This window comes from Planococcus citri, chromosome 1 (genome assembly GCF_950023065.1).
Source record: "Planococcus citri chromosome 1, ihPlaCitr1.1, whole genome shotgun sequence".
Classification (NCBI taxonomy): Eukaryota; Metazoa; Arthropoda; class Insecta; order Hemiptera; family Pseudococcidae; genus Planococcus; species Planococcus citri.
The window spans coordinates 61,099,219-61,114,576 of record NC_088677.1 but is presented as its reverse complement, the minus strand read 5'-3'; the positions used below and the strand labels follow the sequence as shown (position 1 = coordinate 61,114,576).

General features: G+C 34.7%; 1 protein-coding gene across 3 annotated transcripts in view; it reads right to left on the bottom strand.

The window, feature by feature from the left end:
* LOC135833205 (neural cell adhesion molecule 1-like) overlaps positions 1-8,419 on the bottom strand; it is a 623,372-nt gene extending 614,953 nt beyond the window's left edge. The window contains exon 1 of one of the 3 annotated variants that reach the window (XM_065346892.1): positions 7,972-8,419. In XM_065346892.1, coding sequence (XP_065202964.1) covers positions 7,972-8,047 — 76 coding nt within the window. In that variant the 5' untranslated portion in view covers positions 8,048-8,419. Of the gene's footprint in view, positions 1-4,358; positions 6,476-7,971 lie in introns of those variants that run through there. The other 2 variants (XM_065346891.1, XM_065346894.1) reach the window with 2 other exon arrangements.
* Positions 8,420-15,358: the final 6,939 nt, after the last annotated feature.

Below are 15,358 nucleotides of genomic sequence, written 5' to 3'. Positions count from 1 at the left end.
TGTCGAGCACGTTAAAGACGACTAATTCGTCAGTTTATGGCATGTCGTATAATTTTCATCTCGTAAAAAAGTTTTAATTGTCTAACGTTCGTGTTTTTTTCTGTGTAAATTTGTTTTACTAGATTCCAGTTACATTTCGGTCACCGTTTGTAGGAATACACCAACCTATGAAAGAAAAATACGACTTGAATAAATTAACCTTATCGTACTTTTCTACCCGAGTGAGTTTTTTCGTACGTAAGGGACATTTGGATTTGCTAATTTATTCTTAAATAGGAACTTCGTAATACGAACCGAGTAAAAATATAACTCGAACTGTTTCGAGTACTCTCTTGTCTCACCAGAGAGTTTTTTTTTACGAACTCATTAGGTATTTAAAAATTCTTCTACCTATCGAACTACTTACGATAGAAAACAGACAAAATCATGCCCCATCCCCATGACAAAATTCATGATTGGGACGAATAATATGAAGCATCCAATTGATACCATTTTCTACCGAAGGATCATCTAATTTGGGTGAATTTCCCGTGTGGAAGATACCTACAGCCAATGTCATTTTTCACAATTTTTTCACAATTCGACTATGAAAAAATCTTAATAGCGAGGACCGAGTGTGAGGAATGGTGGTCCCTCTCGGGCTTTTTTTTTTAGAAAAATTTGAGGAGGAATTCGATAAGAAATTGTAGAGGGACCCTAAAAAGACTGCAAGAAAAATTATTAGTGCCAGACTTGAATCGTCACTTTTCTCCCAGGAGTTTAAATGTTAAAATTTACATTGAAAATCAGAAAAATGTTCTTTCGAAAAAAACGTTTTACTTCATATTGAAATTGGAACACAGTTTGTGAAATTTTTTCACATTTCAAGGTTATTTTACACTACTTTTAAATAGATCTAAAATCGTATCATTTTTGTTAGTCTTGTAAAACCCCTGCGAAAGTGAAAAAATTCCAAAAACGGTTTTCTTATTTCCAACAGATGAGAAAACAATTTCAATACTATTTCTGCTTTTCAATGGAAATTTTTAAATTTGAAACCACTGTAGAACAGTTGTGGTTCGCGCCAAAGATCCAAAATTTCAGTTTCAGTTTTTCGCGGTCCCTTTGCAACATATTATCGAATCTCTTTCCAAGTGTTATAAAGTTGTCGCAAAAAGTCGATTTTAGTAGATATCGATTAGTTTAAGTAGGCACTTGCAAGAGCAAGATAGAGAGTAGCTTTGGCATCCGAAGCTTTTCGTCTGCGTAAAATTGGAACACCATAGAAATAACACAGGTACGTGCTGCGTATAGGCTACGTTTACCGCTCGTGTAAGTCTCCCAAGGCGAAACGGGCACGTAATTAAAAGCATTTTAAAAGTTCAAATATACATACGAGTGTACGCCCATTCTTGTCAAAAAACTCGCCTCCCTGCGTATTCCCGGGCGGTTTTTATCATGCTCGTTCACATTTTAACAACTACCATACGAGCCAAAGCAGCCCTCCATCGTTATAGTTTTACCTGTTCGATTCCTGTGTTTATGTAGATGTACATAAAAGCGCAGTAAATGAACAGTGTACACTCTGCACACCGCGACCATATCGTAGACTCTCTCACTCGTAGCGTTAGAAATATGTATTCATTCGCGAGAGCTAGGCAGCGGAAAATTATATCTAGTATAACTCGACGAATATAGTATGTAGAATGAAGGGAGCATAGAGAGATGAGTAGAGGGTGTATTCCTGCCTGTGCGATATTTTTCCAACGTAATGAACTCGACAGAGAAAAGTGTTTTTCCGCTCTGCAATTCGAATCGTTGGCAGGGGCCATTTCGGCTCGGAGTACGAGTAAATGTCAATTGCAATCTAACGCTTCGTTATGTGTTATGCTACTCGACATATACGTGAAATTTTTAATTATGCGCGGTGCCCTCTTCTTTTGGTCATTCTTACACCAAATATTTGATGGTCGTTTCGCTATCCGACTGTTTCGCAATTTTGTTCATCATCATTCGTCAGTTTCTTAGCGAGAGCCATATGTTTGAAGAAAAACGCGAAAAACCTTTTTTCAGAGGAGAAGTTCCACTCCCTTTTTGAGCAAAGCTCGCCTGGGTGGGTCGTCTTTGACGTTTTTGTTTATGGACATGAAAACAAACGGTGTTTATTCGAGCAAATATAACAACATATTGAAAATCATACAAAGATTGTAAAGTGATCAAAAGCTCGAAAGTTGGCAGGAGCAAGTTTTAATTACAATTCGTTAACTCCAGTATAAATAAGTAACGTAATCTAATACATAGTAAGGTATCATCGCGTTTATGCAGTTTCCTCGATGAGCTGCAATCTAGTTCTAGCGAGTGCAATTTTCATGCATGTCTAAATCAAAATTTTAGGACTTTTGTAACATAATTTACAAAGTTTCTACAAGACCTCGAACACATTATGTCTCAAATTTCCTCCACCTTTTTCTCTTTTCGAAATTGGCCGTTTTCGAATATTTATGACGTCACTTTGGGAAAAAAAATATGATTCTGGAGCCTTCAGCACGATTTTCAACTATCTAGGATTTTCAAATTTCTTCATAAAGCATGGAAATGAATTTGGGCTGCTAAAAATCGAGTCATAGTGATATCAATAATTCTCAACCTCTTCAACAAGTTCATTCGCATTTGAGCCAATTTCCAGGCGGGCACATAAAGTGTGCTTTTTGGACCGACACTTTTAGCTTATTCGTATGTTTTTACCGAGTAAAAAGTATGGTAAAAAAACACAATCGAAGCTAGTATCCGTCTGAAAATTTGCTCAAATGTGGGTGAAAACGTTAACAGGCCGAGAATAGGTAAGTCACAACTCGGTTTTTAGCTGCTGAAATCGCCTTCTGAACTTTTAAAAATACCGGTGAGATCGTAAATTACGCTGGAGGTTTTAGAATAGCTTGGGGCTAGGTGCGGAGGGGTGACAAAACACAGCCATTTACCAACACAAACTCTAAACAGTGACCCAAGAAATTGTGTTGGAAAATCATCAACTATTCGACTAATCGCTGATTGCAAGAAAATATTATTTTTGCTTTCACACTTTTTTCAACTTTCTAGACTAGAGGACGATTTCTAGGGAGCTTTTCCTGCTTAAGCTATATGGATTTTTCATCAAAAGAGATTATCCTCACTCAATTGATTAAAACTGTGCGATTTTTTGTTCATCATAAAATCAACATCGGAAAAAATAAATAAATAAAGAAGAAAAGAAAAAATTGCAATTGCAAATCATCACAATTAATAATTATTGATATTATCGGTACTTTTTGCCGAATATCGTTCATCAACATTGAAATCAAATTCAATGTTATTATTAATATATAGATATGATGATAAAATTGGTAAACATTAAATAACAATGAAGGTGAATACTTAATTACAATAGAGTTATCGTTCTTCGTGCAATAACCCTAAATAAGCATTCTGTACAAAAAAAAAAAAAAAACACTCAAAATGTTCACCTGGGGAAAAAAACTCGATCAACAGATCGAGAAAAAGCCACAATATAAAATTTTCGACTTCCAAAATTATTTTCAGCGAATAAGAAATCGTAAAATTCCGAATAAAACAAAAATCATACTCGTACTGGCGTCTCCAGAATAGCCTCCCAAAACGGTGAAAATCAGTTCCGAGGAATTAAGATCAACCCCTACAGTTACTTATATTCAGGACATACACCATTTTTACTGAGTAAAAAAATTTCTGTTCGGAAAAGCAGAAATCATCAAAAAAGGTCAAATTGGGGGAGTCAAAAATTCGCCAAGATTCGAAAAATCAATCTGAGGGAACTGAAATTTTAGTTGTCGAGTGTTTCAGACAATGTTCTTTTCAAAACCAACGTAGTTTTGTTCTAATTGGCGGCGGATACCTCGAGAGGCTCCCTTCAGAGATGAAAAATCCCGCACTTCTCATTTTTTTCTTACGTTCAACATCCATTTATTTAAAATCAGAGTAAAAACTTCTACACCGCATTAGAAGTAAAAGAAGTAAATAATGGAAATACCTAATAAGGTAAATTAAGTAAGTAAGGCATGTACTCGTATTTTCAAAAAATAGAATTCGATGACGAAACTCAACTGGGTATACTGCCTAAAGATAGTGTTGTCATTCATTTCAGTACAAATTTTTGTACTACATAATCTACGTAATAATGAAGACTGCGATGTTATTTGGATTAAAAAAGATTATGTGCAAAGGGGAGTGATTTAGGTACACATATTCCGCAACCGAATCCGTCAGGCATTCAATTTCAAATGAAGAAAGTGACAAGTAAAGTAAAATGATTCATTTGTTATAACATTATAAGTAAACTTTAAATACAAAGTTCAAAGCGAACTCACCAATGCCATATTTGGATCATTCCGATGGTACAGATGAAAAAATACCCGGTGGCCGGTACTCCGGTACCCACTTGACATCACTTCGTACACCACCAATTTTAAATTATTCAATACACCACGACGACAAACGTTTTTCATAATTCGTTACACTATTTCAGCGATTAAAAATTAATTCGTCAAACAACGAGATCATTAAAACAAGAACAAGACCGAATTCAGACGTCTGATCAGTAATACCGAAGCTAAAAATACTACGTACAAGTTGCTTTATGTGAGAACAAATATCGGAACTAGGGAGACAAAAAAGATCACAACTATGCGAGTAATGGAGACGACTGGGCGGTGTTTGAAAAATGACAGTACAAGCAACGACAAGACCCGATCATTTTACAATAATATACGTTAACGACTGTTGCAGGAGAAATCACACGAACCACTACATTACCCTATACGACTAATTCGTAGAAAAATTATCATCGTAGTTCGCACTAGACCAGATAACGATTCTTCCAAGTGCAAAAGAATGAAGATTTCAGTTTTCAACTTGAAATAAAATTAACCGAGTTGAAACGAGAAATCTCTAACGTTTATCGTCATGCTACGCAATCGAATTCTGTCGAGAAAAATACTGCACGCGTAAGCTAAGAAAACTACATAGGTATTTTTCGAACATGTAATTTGATGTAGGTACCGATGTGCAATCAGAATAAAAAGAACAAAAACTCCGGTTTTAACGAACATTTTTGAATTTAAGCACAAATTGTTGAGTTCCGAAAAAAATGCGACATTTTCTAGTTTCTAAAATACAGTATCGAATACCTATTCACACAATGTAATCTCTCCAATTTTCGACCATACTCGCACTCGTAGTTTTAAATTCGCTCATTTTTGAAATCAAAAAACGCAATTCTTTAATGATCGAATTGAAGATTTGAAAGGACACAGATTGGTTTTTATAGTGACTGCTTTGAGAGACACCCCTTCTTTTTCGAATAAAAAAAATGCTAATAGTGAAACTCGAGGGTGTAATTCTATAGGTGCCTAATTTTATCTACTCATTTTAGGTACTTTTCTCAAACGAAATCGTACCTAGAACAATTACTTTCAGATTCCAGCAACAACAAATTTTTTTTAAAAATGTACGAGACAGAGAAAATTGACAGAAAATTAATCAATTGACTTCCCAAAAAGAAGTCGAACACATTTAGGATTTTTTTCTCGAAACGAATCAGACAGACTGTCATATTTTCAGAGGCCCTAAGAAATTACAGGAGATTATCATCAAATTGGATTCGACCAAAGCAACATAATGAGACTTTAATCATTTTAGGGGGATAGCAAGTGGCAAAGATGCAATTAAAAAATTATTTCCGACAAAACATGCATTTAAATGAGTAATTGTGAGTTTTTAATGGAACGAGAATTCGTTACAGATTTCAAGAATGTCTTACGTACGAGTTGTACCCGAGGGGGGGGGGGTGTCATCACAAATGATTGTAAAACATTTCCGAACTGGCCACCGAATGATCACTTCAATTTGCTGATTGATTACAAGAAGATTTTTGCTCATTGGTTGCATCATAATTGTTTTTTTTTTATACAATGATCGAAGTTCTAAAATTCATTTTTCGACACATTGCGCGCTAGTTCTAATTTGTTGATTAAATTGTTGGATTAAATGTGTTCTATTTTTAGAATTTTGGGCTTTGAACTTGGTATATATATATACTTAAGTATTCAACTTGAAAATAAAACATACGTAAACTCAAGAATAACCATCTACGGGCTTCGGTTTTGAGCACAACGTGTAGGTAGCAGGTAGGTACTAAAATATGTAGGTAATTTAAAGTAATTCATCACTAGGATGCGTCACCTTTGAATTTAGAAAATCGGAGGGGGGATTTGATGAACTCATGACTGCAGAAAAAATGTTGGATCTTTGTATTGAAACATCACTTTTCTACTGGGAATTCAAATTTTAAAATTTACATTGAAAATAAGTGTTTTGTTTTTTTTTTTTTTTTGAACAAAAATAATGTTTTGGTGATGATTGATCATACGTAATAAAATAAGTATTTATTCGCTTAGAAGTAAGAAAACGATTCACAAATTTTTTTCACCTTTCCAGGGGTTTTGTAAAACTTGAAAAAATACTACGATATTGAAAAATTGTGTGAAATAACCGAAAAAAGGAGAAAAAATCAACAACGATGTTCTCATTTCTAAATTGAAGTGATAAGATAAAATCAACTCAACATTTATTTTTCTTCTTCAAAAACGTGTATTAATGCAAATTTGAAAATTGGTACAAAAGTGATGGTTCAAGTCAGGGATCAAAACTTTTGCTCGCAGTTTACTGAGGTCTCCCTGCAATTTTTTTTTCGAATCCCACTCTCGAATCCCCCCCCCAAACAAAAAAAACAATTATATGGTGCTCAATTATTACATACACATCCCCTCATCTTGATAGTAAGTAATTTTTCTCATTTAAATTGTTAGAACACACCAAGGTGATTTTCATGAAAAAAGAAATACAATACTTCCAATTCGGTCATTTTTGCAACTAATGCAAAATTTCGAGGATTCAATTCGCTTCAAAAGTAAAATATGCGCTAACCAAGTGAGCAATCGCAATATCCACCACAAAACACCAGTTGCCAAATTTCAATTCGAACGTATCCGAATAAAATTGAAAAAATGCATCGAGTTCTCAAAAATAATATTAAGCGAAAAGTAGGTTTTTTCATACATAAGAAAAAATTTTCCTCTCGAGAAAATTGACCCTATTTTAAAAAAATTTTTGGGCACTTGAACGATCAGTTCCAAATAATAAGAATCGTTTCCAACAGCATATTTGAACTAAAAACTTCACATAAATTATGAAAATAAAAACGATTCCAATTTCTTGACATTTTATAAAAATTCAAGTATGAAAAAATGAGTTTTCACACAAGCCAAAACTGAAAAATGAAAAAATCTATTCGAAGGGAAAAAAACCTCACCAAAAAAAATTATTCGAAAGTACAACGAAAAAATTACAACATCGTCAAATCATCGCTTCAAATGAAAAAAAAAAAAAAATTAAAAGCACAATCCACTCAATCATTTTTCAAATTCTATCGAGGATTTTAATACACACGTGTGAAAAAATTTAAACCGCATAAAACGTTGAAAAAAAACAAGCCAAGGCGCACAAAATTGGTGCTATTTTAGTTAACGCAATTTTTTTCCAATAATTTTTCGCAACAATTTATAACCACGTGCGAGATATACGATTACGAATATTCACGCTCCATCAATTCCAAACCTTTCATTTCCATCAAAAAATTCTACAGTACCAAAGATCGAAAAATATTCCTATTTGTAAGTCAAGTACCTACGTCAATCGAACCGCAACAAAATCCGACGAAATTTTTTTTACATTCAAAACTTGTCGAAAAAATGTCAAATTCAGTACGAACATGTCGATGAAAAAATACACACTCTTGAAATAATTGAACAAATTCGACATGGTTTAAAAACCAAAAACACACATTTCGAAAAAAATCGAGCCAATCCGGCAATTTTTCGTACATATGAAAATTTTCCAAAAAATACATGAAATATCACTCACCTCTATTTACAGCAGCCGAGCAAAACACCATCAGAATCGTTAAAAATATACCTTCCAACATAATCTTCTCCATCATGAATACGGTCGTCCTGTTCGGGCTTGAAATACGTAGAAATTGTGCTTCAACGATGCACTATCCAAAAATCACACAATCACCACAAATAAATCGACACCACCGTTGAAAAGCCGAACGCGAGAAAAATTCAATCAACCGCGTACATTTTTCGAAAGCAAAAAAGAAAATAATAAAACGAAATAAATCACCATAAAAAAACCACGATCGAGCCGAGCAAATTCGATCTCGTCAAAATAGTGAAAAAAATTACGACACGATTTTTCAGGAAATACTCGAACTCGTAAATTCGCCGCAGAACAAGAGAAGCCGGTACAATACGAAGTCCAAACAATCGAGCAACACGTGTTACAACGTACTGAAATGGCAAAATCAAACCTCGGTTGGAGTTCGAGAGAAACGGGTATTTTCAAAACACCCTTCGAGCGTCACCCGTTGCGTGCATCCAAACTTTAGTACATCTATCGTCCACCAGAGAGGTACAGCAGCTAGACTCCTTTGAAAACACATCGCCCACCCCGGACACCGCCCAGCCTTAGGATCTGGATGTGTACGGGAATGTCAGAAAAACTCAGGCTGTCCTGCATTTAACCGCTGCTGTCAAAAATGCCAATAGATGCTTAATACCAGATATAGCTGTCTATTACCTCGCGCTAATGGATTATAATGATTAAACACTTTATCTCTTCTATTAAAAGACAGTTATTTTCTATTCGGATATAATACGTAGTATAGTAATGCCGGTGCTAAGAACCTTATAGACCAAGTATACAGATACCGCGAATGGCATAGATAGGTACTCGATCCACCCACTATATATTTTTTTCATATTCTTATAGTGATTCCTAAAACATTACCGGGGGTCTATTTTTTACTTTGGCCCAACTTCCCAGGCGATAGTGCTGGCTCCCCCTTGGAGCAGAGCATCCGATCATTCTTATACTCGTACGTACGAGAACCGATGTCGATGTCAATGTCAAATTACGTGCTATTCCATTATCAACGAAAAATCGCTGACTGGTGGTCCCTACGCTGCTTTATTCAATATCGAGCCAATATCACCTACCTCTCTCCAGTCTCTACCTCTATCTAGACGGTACGACTCGCGTGTAATTATTCCATCTATATCGCGTTAAATGGAACCGAATGACTGTTTTTCCCTGGCTATATACGCTGGAGTATGATGATTTGACATAAACTTAATAACACGCTAGATGCTTTTTACGACGAGGACGACGACGACGAAGCATCATCTCGTCGTCATTTCAACTCATCCCTATACGATATTAGGACAGCACCACCTGCATTTATCGTACGTGGTGTTTCGATGTTCCCTCGTGAATTTTTAAAAAACTACACACGTCAAAATTTTACGTAATTTCAACAAGAGCTTGGCAGGGTGATATTCTTTTATAACCGTAATTACCTCATCAGTAATCAAATTCAATATGTACATACCCTACAAAAAAATCTATTGTACTCTCAATCTCGCAAGTCAATTTGAGGTTTTGAGTCGTTCAGGCGTCTGCTGTGCTACTTACAACCTGCACAAAAATTATTGATCCGGACAAAGGAGTATCGAAATAGTACGACAAAATATCACACCAGCCAAAATTTCGGGTAATAAAATTATTCATTTTGCCATTTTTGGCGAATTTTTAAAAATTCAAATTTTGGCTAAAATAAGAAAAAATTAAAATTTTAGCAAATAGACCTGGAGAGCTGAAATTTGGTTTCCACTCTATTTTTGATCCACCGAGCAGATTGGTGATGGTTTCGAGTCGTTCTGGAGCCTCCAGCGAATTTTTGGTTTCTCCAGTTTTCGAAAAAAAAACCACAGTAAAAGAGTGAAAATGAAATTCAGCACCAGTAAACTCGAATTGATCATCTTGGCGACTCTCTCGATTGATTCAAGTCAAGTATTATTAGAAATTTTTTGTGTCGATTCAAATCCAACATTTTCTTCAATGATTTATTTTAGAAACATGTGAACGAAAAAAGCTGAACTGGTAACGTAAGGTCGCAAAGATGTTAAATATGAATTTACAAGAGCTGCGAGTTTCATTTGCACCTTATCTGCACCGTTTTATTCGAAAACTGGAGAAACTGGAAATCCGCTGGAGGCTAGCTGTCACCAATCAACTTTGGAAGGCTGAATTGCAATATACACCAAATATCTGCTTTTTTATGTCAATTTGCTGAAATTTCAATTTTATCAATATTTTTTGGCCCAAATTTGAATTTTAAAATTTTTTTCAAAAATCGAAAAATGAATTTCAACACCGGAAATGTTGGCTGGTGGTATATTATGGTATTCTACTTCGATACCCCTGAGCCCGGTTCACAAATTTTTGTGCCATGGTGGGATACTTCCCTCGTTGGGAAATTCCAGGTTTGAGGTTTTCAACAGCAAAAAAATCATCACATCAAATGGACATTATAAAGTAACGACTCGGTTATCGACTCCACGTACTGTCTAAAAATTTCATTCAAAAAACAGCAAAATTTCGACCTCAGAAATCACCGGATAAATTACCATTTTTAGTAAATTTCAATTTCTAAATACTATAATTAGGTAAAAAAATAAAATGTTGTCTTTGGATTTTCGAAGCGATTTTTCATTGCATGGAAAAAAGCTCTCTTGGCGACATAACTTCACATTTTATTTATTGAATTGCCCTTTTTTGCGTTTTTATTCATTCGCCCTGAAAATTTGATAGTATCGAGTTTTTCAACGATCTGGTGATTTCTATTTTTAGTTGCAGTTACTTTATAATTTACACACTTTTTCTCAAACAACTTTTTCGAATTTCTTCTTTTGCGACGTGAAAATTTTTTTTAGAAATGAATTTTTTTTGTTTTGTAACCTTGGAGTAATGCCTTATGATAAAATCGCCAGATCTTCAATTTGGTTTCACTCAAACTATGAGAACCTCGAAAGGGTTAAAAAATAAAGGCTTTTTGATCTTTGGCAGAACTTGTCAATTTTAACAAAAGGCAAGACTTTTAGCAATTTTTAGTAAAAAAAGCAAATCTTTTACAAAATTTTCAGCAAAAAAGTGAGGTGTAAGTAATTTTTTCTATTTATGGAAATCATGAAAATAAGGACAAAGTCATTAAAAAACGACCAGTTATGATGCCTGCGCAATTGATGAAAAAAGGTTACGTGTTCAAAATTTTTATCAAAGAATGAGACTTGGTTTTAATTTTAACGTTCGAGAGAAAAAAATCTCCACGTCAACTACAATAAATGACAATTTTTCGTCCAACAAATCGAACATTTAAACCATATCATCAGCGCAAACACAGGAATTTGTAAACCTTACTCCCTACTTAACAGATTTGAAACAGTGGTAAGCTTTTTTTAATAAACTGATATAAAGCACCACATTAGGTACATACCTCTTGACGCGTGCATCCATTTCTTAATTTTTTTTAAAGAAAGAAACAGACAGCCTTTAAATTTACTAGTATTAACCAAATCATCGCAAGTGATAACACATCGATCCCTTATCGACGTGATCCATTCCTGTTGTGCCAGTCATCATCAAATATCAGCCATTATTTCTCATCAAACATCACATTGTGAGAAACCAATCGAATTCGTTTCAAGATCATTCTCAAAATCAGAATCATGATACTTAAAACTTGACGGGGTGAAGAAGAAATTAAAACTTTTTTCAGCAAAACGGTGAGAATTTTTGACGATTTCCGTTCACAAAAGGCAAGACTTACTGCAATAGCGAAATTTGGACAACTTTGGAAATAAAGGCTTTTTGATCATTTGCAGAACTTATCAATTCTAACAAACGGCATGACTTTCACCAATTTTTGGCAAAAAGCGAATTTTTTAAAAATCTTCAGCAAAACGCCACTTTTTGCCCCTCCAGAGTTTCGTACCGAAACAACCTTTTTATAATTTTTTTAAATTTTAACCTCAAAATAAAATACATATGTACTTAATCTTCCTGAATTTGAAAGTTGTAATTTAACCTAAATGATAAAAGCCGAGTGAAAATACTAATGTCTTCAACCTCTAAGTTGAAGTATAATTTTCAATTTAAGGTATGTACCTAGATTAAATATTTCAAGGTTTGAAAAAAAAGGATTTTCGAATAATACGTAACTAGGTGACGCTGGCGCCAACTCAAATAGAAAAATTGGTATACCTAACGAACTTTCGCCTAGCTCAAAACTCTCGAGGGGCAATGAACTAGCATAGGCATTACTACTAAGTTGGCAGCACTGATAGGTTCTGAATTCCTCTCGATCATTCCATGCAGGAAGGGCTGAGAAGTATCTGTGTCAATTGAGTTTATGTTCGATTTATTCATCTCAACACTCACGCTTTGAATGATATTCGATCTACTTAAAATAAAACAATACCTTGACCATCCAGCAAAAAACAAAACGTTGAGAGAAAATAGTCAGCATTTTTGACAGAATTTGAAAAAATGCAAGATTTTGGAAATTCTGTAGCAAAATACAGAGCCTTTGGGCAATCAATGACAGAAAAACGATACTTCTGGCTGTTTTTTTTTTTGTGAGAAAATGGGACCTTGAAATTTTTACATAGTAAAAAAGTGAGAGTATCGAAAATTTTTGATAAAAAATAGGACCATTTTCCGCCAAAAAAAGACCTTAAAGTCGCCGATTTCTAATAAATGAATAATCGACAGGTTATGCAACAAAAATTCAGGGTAGCTTGCTTCAAAAATGAATAACATCGCCACATTTCTTCATCTTTTTTCACAATTTTCTCTATTTTATGTATCCAACTTTGAACTTCACATCGTACTTTTTGTTCTTGCTTATACCCAAAAACTGAAACTCCAGCTCAAATAATGTTACTTCAAGCTTTCTAGTTCAATTTGCTGTAATAAGAACCCAAAATCAAAACATTGAAATTTTTTCATAAAGCATTTCAGATTAAAGAACCTGGATGAAGTGTATGTGGTATAATACGACTTCGCCGGTCCAATTTCAACAAAAGTCACACCACTACGTAGAACCACGATCCTGAAAGGCTATTTATGTATGTCTCTTTGTCTGGTTCTCCACAAAGATGTCCATATAGAGAACTTCATTGATATAAACAGAATGTGACCCCGCCATTCAAGACATCACAAATTTACTTCATTACAAACATACTAATACTATACTGGAGCCTCTGGAGCCTCTACCAGATTTTCGAAACTTGAAACTCCCACAAAACGTCATCAAATGGAGTTGGAGAAAGCTACGCTATGAAGTTGATGCGAGCGGATTTCAAGTCATTTTGGAGCTTCCAGCGACTTTTTGAAAATTACTGGAGCCTCCAGTAAATTTCTCAAACTCGAAACTCCCCAACTGAAACCACCTGCAGTCGACTTCATATCGTATTGAAATTAGTTTGCGGAGCAAATTTCGGCTTTCCAACTCTATTTGATAAAATGTTGTGAAAATTCCATGCTTCGAAAACCTGCTGGAGATACTCCAGTAATTTTTAAAAAGTCACTGGAGGCTCCAAAATGACTTGAACTCGCCTGATGTCTTTTTCAGAGGGTGTTAAAATTGGAGTGCAGAGTCAATTTTGGCATTTTGTTGAAATTTCAAGTTTCAAAAATGTACCGAAGGATTTTTATTAAGTTGCTGGAAGCTCAACAACGACATGAAATCCACTTGCAATCGACTTCATAGGGTATTGAAATGAGTTTGCAGAGTGAAGATTCATATGCAACCCCCCTCAACAACGACTCGAAATCTGCTTGCAATCGACTTCATAACGTATTGAAATGAGATTGCAGAATGAAGATTCTTATGCAACCCCCCTCCCCAACCCGATTACATGAAAATATCAAAAAAACATCTTGCAACATTCATTTTCAGAATTTTTTGCAACACTTTTTAAAGAAAGTTCGATGTATCGATATGAGATATTAAATATCGATAAAATATTGATAAAATATCGATAAATATCGATTCGCTCGCATATCGATTTGAGTATTGATAATATTACATCACTTGTTAACTTTACTTGCTGAGTGTGACTTCGATAAGTAAATAATTATTAAAGATTCAGATAAATTTGAATATTCTGTTATTGTAACATATCTATTAGAAGTAATGGCGTTGCAGTTGGAGGAATTAATTTTCCAGCACCCATTGATTGGTAAGTTTTATTTTACTTAAACATATGATGAACTGAAGTATGTACTCAGTTCATAAGTAAATACATCTACATGTACTGAATTTTTTGTTTTGTAATTTCAGCTCATCTACCACCAGAAAATTATCATGCTGTCATTGTCGATCCCGCTGATCTATATTTATGGATTGGACACTGTATGCAACACTACAATATATTTGATGGAATAGATCCAAACACTTATATTGTCATTCGTAAGTACCCAGCATATTATGGTGTAGTTTCACTTCTCTCCTCATCACAAACTATCGTGAATATAATAATACTATCAATTGAGTTATGTTTGATTTATTCATCTCAACGCTTAAGCTCTGAATGATATTCGATCTAGGTACTTCAAAAATAATAAACGTTGAGAGAAAAAATTCAGCAGCATTTTTGACAGAATTTGAAAAATTGCAAGATTTGGGGGTAGCAAAAGGCAGAAAAATTATACTTCTTGGCTGTCAGTTTTTTTTGGTGAGAAAATGGGACCTTGAAATTTTTGCATACTTAGTAAAAAAGTGAGTTTTGAAAAATTTTTAATAAAGAATAGGGCCATTTTCCGCCAAAAAAAGACCTTGAAGTCACCCATTTTCAATATGAATATTGAATAATCTACAGATTAGGCAACAAACTCACGAGTAGCTTGCTTCAAAAATGAAAAACATCGCCACGATTTGTTGCTAGAAGAGGCTGTCATTGGACAGTCATATTTATTTTCAGCATCCCAGTCTGGTTCAACGTAAACACGCTAATGGGAAAAACTAACAAGCAGTATTATATCTGTTCCCAACCACTAGAAATTCATTCCGACAACGGCACCAACTTCGTATAGGAGCAAAATCAATCCTAGATGACGAGTTACAAGAATTCCTAAACGAAAACGAACAATTCATTCGGAATTCGAAATTTCTTGGATTTCCTATCTTCGTGAGAGCTTTTGGAAGTTCATGGAGATGGAAATTGTCTGTTCCGAGCATTATCCTACTTTCGTACTGGAGATCAAAATAATCATGCTGTGATTAGACAAGAGGTCAGTAACCACATCAAGTCGTCCTGGGATGAGTATTCCGTCTTCATTGTTGGAGGTCCAGTGTATGGAGTGTTTGATCACCCACCAATGCAAATAACAACTGCAGATGAAT